The sequence below is a fragment of the Amia ocellicauda genome, chromosome 16, assembly GCF_036373705.1.
Source record: "Amia ocellicauda isolate fAmiCal2 chromosome 16, fAmiCal2.hap1, whole genome shotgun sequence".
In the NCBI taxonomy this organism is placed as follows: domain Eukaryota; kingdom Metazoa; phylum Chordata; class Actinopteri; order Amiiformes; family Amiidae; genus Amia; species Amia ocellicauda.
Genome location: NC_089865.1, coordinates 15,761,006 through 15,775,069, shown reverse-complemented (window position 1 = coordinate 15,775,069; position 14,064 = coordinate 15,761,006). Strand labels below are relative to the sequence as shown.

General features: G+C 35.8%; 1 protein-coding gene across 1 annotated transcript in view; it reads right to left on the bottom strand.

Annotated features, from left to right (window-relative positions):
• Positions 1-14,064, bottom strand: part of slx9 (SLX9 ribosome biogenesis factor) — a 68,422-nt gene that overhangs the window by 1,657 nt on the left and 52,701 nt on the right. The window contains exons 3-4 of the mRNA XM_066688074.1: positions 13,252-13,320; positions 6,895-7,054 (exon numbers count right to left, since the gene is read on the bottom strand). Coding sequence (XP_066544171.1) covers positions 6,895-7,054; positions 13,252-13,320 — 229 coding nt within the window. The remainder of the gene's footprint in view (positions 1-6,894; positions 7,055-13,251; positions 13,321-14,064) is intronic.

Sequence of the window (14,064 nt, the reverse complement as noted above, 5' to 3'; positions counted from 1 at the left end):
AATATCAACACAGATGAAGGGCACATAATAGATTAATTAACTAATTAAAGAAATAGCAGGCAGATGCAAATGGTATAAACTATTCCTTGTGTTGCAATGAATTGTCAAATCTACAGTAGAATGAGAAATTGTGCATGTGTGGCAATTCAATGGTCAGAGAAGATCAGAAGTAGCAATGTCACTGAATATCATTGAGAGATCACATTCTCTCATTAAATAACCTAATTAAATTAGAGCTCCTAGCAAAGGCCTATATGTTGTATATGGTATATTTACAGAGCAGCAACGTCCCCATAGGGCTGGCTGTTAGCTTACTGAAATATGCATGCATAACCAAAAGCTTTTTTGTGTTGCCACAATCACAGGAACCCAATCATGGGAAAAGGTATATTTATTGTAGTAAACAAGGAAAATGCTGCGTACAAAATTATTTGAGACAAGACCTCCCACTAAACATAAAAAAACAAGAAGCAAAGAATGAATAAGTATATTTCTGATCCGATTAATTTATATATAAACAAACACCAAGATTTTTGTCCCTATGTAGCGTAAGGAATCAGTCTAGAAGATTCAATTCCTCCATTGATAAAGAATGCATGAGTCTAAACTTTCTAGTTATCTAGTTAGTGATCTTCTATGTGTATGTGCCTGTCTAACTGAAAGGACTGCAGAGCGCCAAAGCACTTCTATGTTTTTAGTTTTTCTTTTCCTGCATAAATCTTTCAGTACTGGCATGTTTTCTTCCCACAATGTCTAGGTATATATTATACATATTCACTGCTCTGGGAACAAATAAATCAGAAATCTGTTCCAACAAACTATACAGAACGCTCTACTGACTGCTCAAACTTTCGTAACAGTGGCGTCTCTCATTTATATTATTGAACAACAAGGCATTCATCTGTTCTTTTTCCTGGACATCCAAGCTAAACCAGTCATGCTACTTAAGCCGCCAATATATGATTTTATAATGCCACTGCCTAAAATAAACAGTACTACTAATAATATAAATACTACTAATAATGCTCTTTTTTTTCTGCGAAACAAGACCATCAGTGCAGGTACACACCAGATCATCCCTACAGAGGCACAAATACCGCAGCGAACTGCAGATTAAATGTTGTTACTGCTCGGAGCTCCACGGACAGAATGTCAACACCTGACAGTTCTCTGAATGATGGCATTCGCAGTCGCAGTCACAGAGGAGTCTTAGTAATGATACCTTGAGATGAATACAGTCTACTAAATTGAACTGCATTTACTTTCTCAAGAATGTGTTTTGCTCAATATAGGAGAGAAAAACATGAAAAAACAACAACAACAACACTGAATAAGATGCTTATTGAGCTTGGTGTCAACCAGCCAATGACAGAGCCCTGCTCCCATGTATAAAAATGTTATGATTTTCTTCAGCCACATAAAACGTACTGAATTCAAGATTTCGGCGAAAGTACTTTGGGAAGTTTTGTGTGCTCGGTGCTATGTATTATTTGTACTTTTTCTTCCAGGAGCCTGGAAGTTCTTCCCTAAAGCTAAGTCTACTGAAATGTCAAGTAAATGAAAGTGAATGGAGAATGAAGCCCAGCAGAAAGGGCTCTGAAAATGGGAATAAAAAGCCCCAGTGCGAGTCCTAGGATGTGATTCGGTCTGACACCTCCGTTGAAGGACATTATTGTGGGGAAAGGCACGGACTCTGGAGCTCTGCTGAAGAAAGGGAGTTTCACCTTTTGACTCAAAGGCGGAGCCATCAGAAGAATTCACTATCTGAAGCACAGCACGAAACACGAAGACAACACTCAATATTTAGGGGTGTATGGGAACTTCAGGAGTTGGTGAATTCATACCAATAGCAACAATTATTTAATTTATGAATTCATGAATAAATAAGAACGACAGAGACAGGCAGAAAGACACTGTAACATATTCCTATAATACAACACAAAGTCAAACAAGAAGATCACAGTGAAACGTGGGACCATACTAAATCACTTGTGACACTTCATTACGTTGTTTCCTTATGAAGAAATATACACTGAATGAATATTGCTTAGTATTATCATGACAATGGCTTGATAAAATGAAAATTTGTAGAACATCAAAAAGATAATTTGTCAATAGCATACTGACTGACAACACTAAAGCTACAAAGTTAAAATTGAATATATTCACACGGTGACATTGCCAGCACACAGGAATGAAAATTGATTCAGCCCACGCTAAATTCATTTTTTTAAAGCCCAAAAGAAATAAGCTTATTCATTGATTTTATTTTGACAAATATATTTGGTTTCTCCATGAAGAGGGTAAGGTCCTGAGAGTTGAATTCCTCCCCGAGGCCCAGATTTTAATCACACTGCCCCTTTTTCTCCTTAAGATGGTCAGTTGTTTGTTTGGACTAAGTTACACAGCTATCCAGAACCCTGCAAAGCCAACCCTGAAACTTTCCCAGAACTCTGTGTGCATTGTGACGCATCTGTGAAACACAAGCGCTCAGAGAAAATCTGCTTAGACTGCCACCCTGTTAAAGCGAATACATTCTCATTATCTTCATCCAGGAATCATTCACACCTCAGGATTCTCACCACTGTTGGATGAATCAGAGTCTAAGTGTTGAAAACAAAATCCCTAGTTATGGATAAAACATACTTTATACCCCGAGGTATTACAATGTTTTGCCGAACTCAACTAGCAAGGAAGGAACATACCTTGACGCCCCACCAGCTGTGATGAGGCACCTGACACATGATTTAAATATCCCCAAAAGTCATTTTAATCATTGATCAAACATCTGGTTAAAAGGTATGAAAAATGACACATACTTTCGACAGGAGAAAAAGTATGGGCAGAGGAATCATGGAAAAGCCCCTCAATGCATGACAGCTATGAATATAATGATCCAAGCTTTTCCCTCCATTGCACAACATTCCACACTTGTTCCACCTCCTCATAACAACTTGGCTAAGAAATCTGAAAGTAAAATTTAAAGAGCGTCCTCATTTGCTACTAAAACAGTTTTAGTAATGTCCCTGTAATTATTGCTAATATCCTGATAACACACAAAAGCACACAAGGTTGCGAAGACCTCTTGAAGATGGCACTAATAGACCATGTTGTTGTGCAGAAAAGGGATGAAACTGCAAGTGCTTGGCTTTAAGGTCCCATATGACCTCATGGGTTGGTTTTGATGCATCCTTGGCTGTTGGAAATATAATCAAGACAAAGTTGTCCTTTTCTATTTCTATTTCTATAAGAGTCGAGGAGATTAAGTTACACTGAAGGCTGTGAGTTCACCAACCTGTTTTCCTAAAGAACAAATGTTCTACAGTGTGCCAAGACTCGGTACTAGAAATTACATGCGAGAGACTTATTTTATTCATTTATCCTTGTAAAAATAAGGTGGCAAAGACTGTAAAATGAAAACAATATTAAGTATTTAACAGAGTACGGCGTTAAAGAAATGTCAATAACAAATTATAAAATGACAGGCACATGACAACAAATATATATTGTATCCCACTATCTTTGAGTCATTGGCATGCTATGGAGTGTTTAACTGATGAGAACATTTTAAAGTAAAATAGCAGCAACAGATAACCTTTGTTGCAAGGGTGTCAAAGCAGGGAGGCTGGCTTTTGTTCCAGCCAAGCTCTCAGGAACTTAATTGGTGTGATTAGCTGATTAACTGCAATTAAATACCTCTCTACAGGCTGCAAATTATGTTAAAGATTGTGTACCTTGAATCAAAAGAATCCCTTAATGGATTTACAGCCATGTGCTGTGAAAGACCTTTAAATAACGCTACATATGTTTAATTGATCAAATAAGTAGGTTAATTAAGTAACTGAGTGCTTCACTTGAATCAAAAATCACAAGACTCTGCACTCCAGGAACTAGGTTTGCGATCTCTGCTCTGGTGCATTGAAGCCTTTTGAGAAAGTCCATATACTTGTTTCCAGATTTAAAAATTAATTTGATCCATTGTTTCTAGGTTATATTTCACTAGGATAAGCAGGTGACATCCCCTCTGTTGCTACTTACCAACTACAAAACCAAAAATCAATGGTCCTGTTATCAAGAAATAAGTCAAATCTGAAAATAAATCATCCACAATGTATTTAACATATTGTAACATTAAAAAGCACATTTAAGATGCCCTGGCAGTTCCGTAACTCTCTGAAGTAGCAAGTATTTCAGTGTGTGTGCAATTAATTAGTCAAAAGCGTGGGTGGTAGACTCAACAGCGTAAACCTCTAGTTACCTGCTATTAACCACACAGGGACAAAAGAAAAAAGATCAATCTAACTGCACTGTTTACTAAAGCAGGACTTCCCTATCTTGTACACTTTAAAATACAAATCAAGTCTGCGATGTTGCTAGTAGTTCTTTAACAATAGTGAAAAAGTAGTACTTAGCTTGAGAATTGGACAGAACTGTCTATACACATTAGCTAAATACCTTGCCTACTTCTTGTTGTTCTTATTACTGCCATTATAACTGTATTGAGTCAACATAAAGAAGCATTTACTCACTCAGCCACCAAACAGAGCTTAGCAGTTAAGTGACTAATCTCCACTACGTCACACTTGGAGGTAGCTGTACATGATATTCAAGAAATCCTCTCCCACAGCTCCAAGAAAAATGACAGCAGTTACAAAAATGTTCCTTGTAATTCACAGTTTCTGTTACTAAACCCAAAGTTGTCTTGAGGAGGCCAGCTAGGAAAAGCAATGCACCGTCTCCCATAATTTAATTGCCGTACCTTTTTTTTTTTTTTTTTTTTTTTTAACATTGTCCGAAACCCCTGAACTTTCTTTGGATTAGACCGACAAGTTGTCAATCACACAAAAACACCTGAGATTCAGACATCATGTGTGTCTGGTTCTAATTTGAGAGAAATATGACCAAGCAAGTAACACTACAATCTTAAAAAAGCCCCTGACAGGTACATATCACAGAAAGGCAAACGAGGCTAATTAATCCGTGCAGCTTTCAATCATGCATTTCACTATTTTGGTTTTATTTAGACCCTGTCTGCTTTTCACACTTCAAGGTTTATTTTCAGGCATTTGCTGCAGTCTGACAGATATACTAGCAGCTGGTGCGCTATTTCCTTCACAATTTTTTTTCTTTCTGTCAAATTTCTTTAACTCACCGGCACGTCTATTTTGATTCCCATCTGTCAACCTATTTTAACTGCAGCAAGATATTAAATGTACACTAATCAAATTGCTCTGGAATGTGCACTACACTTTAAACACCATCATCGGGTATTATTGAATATTGAGGATGTTGGGGGGATAGAGGCTGTAATAATCTATATTTAATTAAAGCACGCTAGAAGCTATTATGAAAGCCGGGTGCTAATATTCGGTTTGCCTGCAGGTTTTGCAAATTCATCCACTAATTAAATCTTTTAAACCTTGAAATGAAACATTCAAAAGCCATGTATCATGCCTTGTGCTCTTTGTTTGCAGAAAACTATAACTTCATGAGTAAATCTTGGAAATACAGATATAGGGAAAAGGGTACATTCTTGTGTAACTGCAGGGGAAATCAAAATGCTATTTTCAAATTAAAGTAGCTAATGTGACACAATAGCAGAGACAGATACTATGTGGTGGATTGGAACTGGACTGAATGCTGAAATCAATAAATGTGAGACTAAGCAATCTAATAACCGTACAGATGATTGCTCCAGCAACTCTGCCGATATTCATTTTGGCCTTAACATTCACCAGGCACATATCAGAATGGACATTAAGACCCCCAAAACTACATATTTAATTTACCATCAATTACTGTTGTAAAACAATTCATATTAATGTATTATAAGTTTGATGAATGCAATGTCTGCCACTCTGAAATGTGTGTAAAGTGAGTGGTGATTAAAATGCAGGAGTCACAGTGATCTATGTTCAAATGCTTTTTAGTAATGTAGACAGTTTTTTCATACATCGTGAATATATTGTAAACCATACAATTCAATTATACTTGTTCTTTCCCCTTATGTATGGAAGTATGTTTCAAGTTAATTATTTTCAGTGTAAATTAAAATCTCAGCTGTACCAGACTTCCATTTTGCCACTCTAGTTACCTGGCAACATAATTATTAATAATCAGTTTAATAAGTTATATTAAAATAGTCTTCAGGTGAGATAACACCTCAGGCAAATGGTAAAAAAGGTTTAAAGAATACTATAGGTGAAAAAATAAAACTGCTAAATTGTGTTGAGGGGGGTAAAACAAAAAAACACTGTGGTTGAAGTTAAATGTACAATTCTGAAGCTGCCATCCTATGTCATGCATTCCTTTGACTTTACTCCCAGTTAAAGAAGTAAAGAAATTTGCTTAAGCTGATATGTGAATACTGAAGTATTGACAATGTAAATTATTTCATTCCCACTCAATGCTATCTTAGCGGCAATCGCCCTGAACTGTGAAAAAAGCATAAAGCGTTTTTATGAAAATGGCTGACCTAAGAGTCTCGGCTTATTCAGCAGGCAAAGGTCTACCACAGAATTGCAAATAATCACAAAAAGGGCAAGATTACGTGTGGAATTAAATAATATTACAGGTATACAAACCAGTCAGCAAATCAATACGTATAAAAAATAAACTCTGAAAATGAGCATGCAGAGAATCTATTGACGTTTTTATCGTGATAAACAGTGTCAACAGATACTTCCTTTACTTTTGTTTTTGCCAAAGCCTTGTTTTGTAAGCTGTACCAAAGTCTTGTGATGGCTTGTTTGATTTGTGAAGTTTGTTTAGACACCGGCGGGTGACTCAGACTAAAGGGCATACAATGACATGCAGGGAAAGATGGCGCTCACACTTTTATGCCCGAGCGCATTCACATTTCCCTGGAGAGTGAATTTCAAACTGGACACTTACACCCTGGATTTCCTGCGTGCCGTGGCCTTGCTGGCGGTGACCAGATCAGAGAGCTCTGGCAGGGCATCGGCCAGGGGCTGCATGTCCCCCACCACCGGTGTGGCCTTCCTCTTGGCCTGCGCTTTCTGCTCCTCCTTGTCCAGCTTAATACTTCTGATTTCTATTAAGCAAAGACACAACAACAGAGCTCAGTTAATAAATGCTCAATGCAGGAAAAGGCAGAAAACAATATTAAAACACAGGTGAAGTTTTATTTCCTTCCCATTCAGAATCTCAGAAGCTAAAGTAGCATTTGATTCATTTTATAAGAAAAATGTCAGATCCAGAATACATTTTCTTGCCAACATGGAGTCTAATTGACTACCTATGGTTTAAATCAATAGATGCCAGAAACAATGAACAAGGAAGGTACAATACGTAATTATTTAATAATATACTAATGTTCACTACAATTCACTCTAACAAGTAAAGTTTTAATAGTTTATGAAGCACTTAAGCTTCACATTTAACTGATTTCCAAACTCTTGTTTTGTGAGTTTAGTTCATTACACAAAATACTGATGATGATGGGCTTACGGATTACTGATTAATGGTTCATTTGTACTGTTACTCCTCTATAACTCAGACCCTAATGAGAATGTTAAGCTAGAACCAAGTGATAGGTAAGATCTGTTTTCCTCATGTCTGTGTTTAACAGAGGAGAACCCATATTAAAATTCAGACCGAGAATCGTGATGGCCCCGGCCTCTTTAACTTACTGCAGGATTTCCTGAATTCACAGCAAGAATAAAAAAGCAAAACATGCCAGGATAATTAAAGATAAATGTTTATGTCTGGGGCAAGTGGTGTTCAGTTGCTATGGCAAAAATATAAATGCGTTTGAACACACTGAAAAGACTCAGTTTTGTTGCCTAAAGGACAAACCACCCTAAATTATGATTCAGGCCTGGTCTCAAAGTTCTTAATTATCTACTGATACTTAAAATAAAATGCCTGGAAGAATTTGTTGAGAACCGTTTCAGATACCAAATTACTGGTTGGGTTGTGAAAATAAATAAATGTATTTCAAATCTGTTTTTTCAATATAATTCATCCACTTTCTTTTTGATTCCAAAGCTTTTCAAAGGGGGAGGTTGGAGTTTTGAGGGTAAAATGTTAGAAGTTGTCAAGTATACAGCATCTAACTCACAACCCACAGTATATAACCTGTTCTAGGTCCTATAATGAGCCTCAGTATTATTAGTTACTAGAGAAAAAAAAGGTTTGATTCTGCGATGGAACCAGAAACAGGCTTTGAACACACATCCCACTGTTGCTTGAACATATATTGTTTACACTGTTAAAGAGGTTTCTTGTACGAAAATGTGGCTTCCAAGAAAAGGCCAGAACACACACTGTTAAATTATTACTAGTGTGGAAGTGCGAGACATTAATAGCAAGTATCATTGTGATATAAATACTTTAGACCAAAAACATTTTTAAAATGACTAATACCATTCGACTCTACAAGTAAGCATTCACTTCTTTCCCAGCACTAAGACTACAGGATATTGACCCTCTTGGCAGCTGAGATGCAGCCATTCCAGATGGAGGGCAAAGCAGACAGAAGAACAAACACAGATTCATGATGAAAGGCACACAGTAATATCACAAACTGATCAAAAGAGGTGACTCACTGCAACAGGTGAGACACAAAATAGATTAAAAAAATATGAGAAGAAACAAACACCAAAAAAAAAACAAGACTCCCAAAACAAAAATAAAAATAAAATAAGAAATTCCACACATTTAATTGGAGTGCCCCACAATTAAACAACCTGTTTTTTGAGCTTTTGTATAATATCCTACAGGACTATTATTCGGTTGTTAAATAATTAGAGCGTGTAGGCCTCATTGCAATACAATAGCTTATTGTTACATTTGTTTTCAGCTTGTAGGGAATCTAAAGTTTAAATCTGCTTTACTATTATGCGTAACTTTAATGAGGTAGATCATTTTACATTTCTTGTTTTGTTATTTTCCCCCAAGAAATTCAAAATCAGGCAGCTGGCACCTGTTACACACTGTGTTTCGTTAAATTGTTAAATTTAAATCTCATTATATTTCTTCAAAGTGGAATATCAGTTTCTTCCGGCGAGTTCTGATTGGTCATTTTCTTAATTTCAGTGAAAAATGCTATTTACAGAAACCACATTAAAGACTTGTAGCCGAACACTATACAACACTCCTCAATAAATACTGAGATGAAAGGAAGAAGATAATATTTAGAACAGATAACATACGATAAAAGGAAATGTACTTTTTACAGGTGCACATTTCCTCCTAAAAATATGTAAAAGTTCAAAGTAAAACCCTAATCAACCGTAACTGTGGACTTGAGGAGGTTGTTATGCTGGTGACCTGAATCTAAAACAGTTGGCAAAACACTCGAAAACTTGGGCCAAAAAATGAAAAAAAATAAAAAAGTGTATTTTGATTTAAAAAACGACTAACGAAGAAAGGAATACAACAATGTTGCATTAAGATTAACAATGAGAAAGCCTATAAAGTTGTATTGTTAGTTTCCTCAGGTTTAACTGAAATCATCCTTAAAAGTTTAAGAAATAAGATTAGTTTATGCAGTAAAATGGAATTGTATAATTATAACCAAAGGCATGTGTAATAACTGTGTAATAACAGTTTCAGAGTTGTATTTCGATCATCTATAAATGTTTTACTGGTATGCTTACCATAAACAAAGGGAGAAATGTGTCAAGATTTATTCAATATTAATATGAAATAACCATCCCTTCACTACATAAATAAATGTTGTACTTTTTGTTACAACAAAAATATTAGCTACTTTCTTTGTCATAGTGGGCTAATCATTTAAAGCCTTAGCAGTTCAGTTGGGGCTGTCTACCTTAAATGTTTACATATCTTTCAAGGTGCATCTAACATTATTATTCCATATCTATAACTACATACTAGAGATGTGATGAGAAATGATGCATTTATTAATTATTAATACAGTGACAAGAGGCAGCCCTTTTTATACTGTATGGACTTTTAAACCAATTATAAACTATTCATGAGTTCAATAGTATTCTGTCCAGATTATCTGAAAATTCAAAATGTTTTACAATGCAAAAGATTGGTGATCAGCCCTATTCTACCACACCCAGGTAAACAAAATTGCAGAAAAACACAAGTAGTGGTACATTGCCGGGAAAGCATAATTTATGATCCTATTAAGGTATTATATTTAATTTAAAATCGGTCTTAAAGATGAAAAATTACAGTAATGTCTAAAGAGCAAAAATACTGTTACTCGCAACCCCCCCACAAGCCCTTCTGACATCTGCAGCTATTATTCAAATAAACACAGTCCATGTTTTTCTTTCCTGAAGGTACTTTACAGCATCTCCTATTAGGAAACAAGTGAGTTCTAAATAAGTTCAACAACTTTGAGATCTGTTTGATGTACTTAGACTTCAATGTGTTAGGAATTTGCGTTAAATCTAATGCTAAAGGCAACACTAAAAGCAGACGCACATGTTTTTTCACTCAGCTCTGCAATCTTATAAATATCCCACAAAAACCGCAGTCTAGGATGTAGCCACAGTGTTCTTGGCTGCCTTCTGGGAGTCAGATTTGTTACATATTTTAAAATGTTCACAACAAATGTCTTGTGTTTCCAGCTTACTTGCAAGTCTAACTCTGTTGAAGAAAACGCATGCATTATAATAAGGGATTTTATGAAGAATGTAAACAATGGCAGACTTCACGTTCCTGTTGATAACACCACTTAACACAGGCTGACCAAAGAAACTGGCTGCATAGTCAACTCTACAGTCATATACAATTAGTTATAGTGTGTACTGATTCATTTTTCAGGTTCTTGAATAAGGGACTGGATAGGAGTGTGAGAAAAGGCAAATGCTAAATTCTGGTGATTGTGTTATGTTGTGCAAGATGAAAAAGTTTCCTATCGCCCAACTTGTTGATGAGGTCTCCTTAAATACTGTGATAAGAACAGCTACCACCTGAGAATGCAGAATAGCCCAAACATGGCCTTACACAATATTACAGGCCTTTTTACTGTCTATTTGATACGGGAGCTTCTAAGGTCTAAGGTCAGATATTAATCACTTACATTAAGTGGTGACAAATTCGAATTGGTTTGTTAAACTTAGGTCTTGTGTGAACTATAGGGCTGGGCTGACGGAGGGAGAGGTCTAATTAGAGACACAGGTCAAGTTAGGAATGGTTTAATGGTTCCTTTTCATTGAAACTATTTAGACTTATTTAGCTAAATATGGCACCAGAGAGATATGCAAGGAATCAGACTAGGGATTCCTTTTGGAATAAACTAGAGCTATGGTTTAATTCCTCTGAGGAAACTGCCCTTCTGATAAGACTGGTTTCCTGACTAGTATTATGGGTATAAATAGGGTTTTACAAATACAAATTATATTTAGTATTTTATCTCAAAAACCTTGTCTGTATAAAACATATATATAAATAAGAACCAAAAAGCATATATGCACAGTACTACCAGCTGCAAGAAGGAAAGAACTAGGCCAAATGCTAGTCCTGAAATACAATAATGATTCACATGTCCAGAGACACTTTTCTACCTTTAATCTTACAAATACTTTGACTTGATTTTTTTTTATTCTTTGAAGTAATTATATATTTTCTATCCCCTGAAGACAAAAAAAACAGCATTTCAATTAGCTCTATAATTGTGCAGATTTTACATTGGCTTTTACTCAAGCATAAACTTGCTTTTCTTTTTTTAAGGAACTGAGAGAATGTGAGACAGGATAGCTATATATTACATACAGATATAGATTTCAATTTATGAAACTGAGAATGGTTTAAATGCATAAAGGGGCCATTCCTGAACAGATGTGTGTACAATCTTTGATTTCAAAGTAGCCCTGATAGTTCCTAATTGTATCTAAAAAGGATGCATCTTTTTGTTATGAAAAATGTATAATCAGCAGATATAGTTACCGCAGATCAGAATTAGATGGCGTATAGTGGTGGTGTTGGGGAGGTTGTAATTACACACAACACAGCCAATCCTAGCTTAATGCACTTACAGATTGATAAAAACTGTTTCTGTACTTCTCAGCTTGCATAAATCCTTGAAAGAGTAATGATGAAACTTTAGATTGTTTTAAAACTTAATTGAAAACCCATCTGTTTGAATGTGCTCTTTTATAATTTAATTGTAACTGGGTTTGCAGATGCAGATGCATATATATATATATATATATATATATATATATATATATATATATATATATATATATTCACATTCTGTACAGTGCCCCGGTATAAAGTGCAACAGGAAATCTCCCTAGATTACTTTTACATTGACATAATTTCTATTGTAATGAAAGATGGGAAGGCAAATGGGCAGACTTCAGGAGCCAAGTGATACCATCGACCAATCAATACAAGTGATGCAAAATATATTGGGTACAGAATGTAAATATAATGGATGATGAGACTGCAAGTGATTTTACTGTCATTCACTGTTTGTCTAAATATCTCCTACAGTGCTGCAAACCAACAAGACATTTAATTCTGACTATTTAATCTCAGGCATCTACTGGATTTATATCCGAAAGACATTCTCTGGCTGATTTGTATTTGTTTATTTTGAGACAACGTGCTAATTAATGCCTCATGAGGAAAAACACCAGCTGGGATTGTCAGCTGTGAGAATCATCAAAAGATCCAACACCTTTGTGATAGCAGTGCTTTGCTTTACTTTGAACTCCTTCCCCCACCAAAAAAAGGTGTTGATTTTTTCCATTTTATTGTGCCGTCATTAAACATTTTCATAGCCATGTAAAATACAATGAATGAACAAAAGCACCTTTAACTAAATTTATAATAACACAGATAAACAGGAAAAGGGATGGCCTTTATATAGGTAGCCACTTTACTCAGACTTCCAGTCAGGACCAAATTGAAACCTTCTATGTATCATATTCCACTTAATTTAAAAGGTTGCTGAAAGGTTTATTGCCTTTTTACCTTTTAAAAGGTAATTGAATGTCACCCTGTTCTGAGTATTGCACCCTGACATTTTTACTTAAAATGTCTAAAAAACAACAACCATATTTTAAGGCATAAATAGAGTATGGCATTCGAAGCCTACGAGTCCATTAATGCACACATTCCTGACATGCTGACACTGCTGTAGTAATTAATAAACAAAGTCTAATTCAGTACGAATATATAAGTGACAAGTATAGCCTTTAAGATAAGGTGTTATCAGGTGGTATGGTAAAACGTATCTTTCCTCACAAAACAGCTCTTGGAAGGGTGCCCTGGTGACACAGGAATAATACTCACTGTTTAGCCACCTTTCTCGCCTCTGTTTCATCTTATCCTTCTTCGGTACCTGCTTCTTTTCCTCGGCTCCTGCAAACAAAACACACACACACTCATGAAATGCTATTCTGCCATTTCCGCAACACAATTTATGAACTTGGCAATGGTGTGAAGTTTCTACATTGTGGACTGGGGTCTGTCAGTGAAATGTAAGGTAACACAATAAATAGTACCATGTTCCACAAAAAGCAACTTGTGAACGACATTAATTTCACACCGCATGTCTTTGCAAATGAAAAGCAAAGGCTGGATTTATTTGTTTTCTAGTTTTAGTGCAGTAAAAGCACATTTGTTTTCACTCGTCTTAAGTCGAACATCTGTTACGAGGAGAACAAGGTTAAACCTCTGAACAAATTCAACAGTCAAATATGATATTATAAATTATATTAGAGCTTGTTTTTTTTTTTGCCAGCATGAATATGATCTATTACAGGGTCTTACTAGGATTAACTGGATTGGGCTTCATTTCACACAACAAAAAGGCCTATAGCAAAAAGCCATCGTTGCAGCTCAGTATCAGGAAAAAAAAAGGAAGAAACAAATACTCATTTAGAAGAGACTTCCATTAAAGGCCAGACCACAGCGGTCAAGGGATCAAACTGAAGCAGAAAAATAGAAGTCATTAGAACTTCTAAATGTGCTTAGGGGTGGATTCTGAAAGAGACTTATGTAGGAGTTTATCAAGCATTACATTAAGCTGTGAGTCCGTTTGCCTTTGCATTATATCTCCTGAAAGAAATTCAGGAAACTCTGATTTTGTATGCACTATTAGAG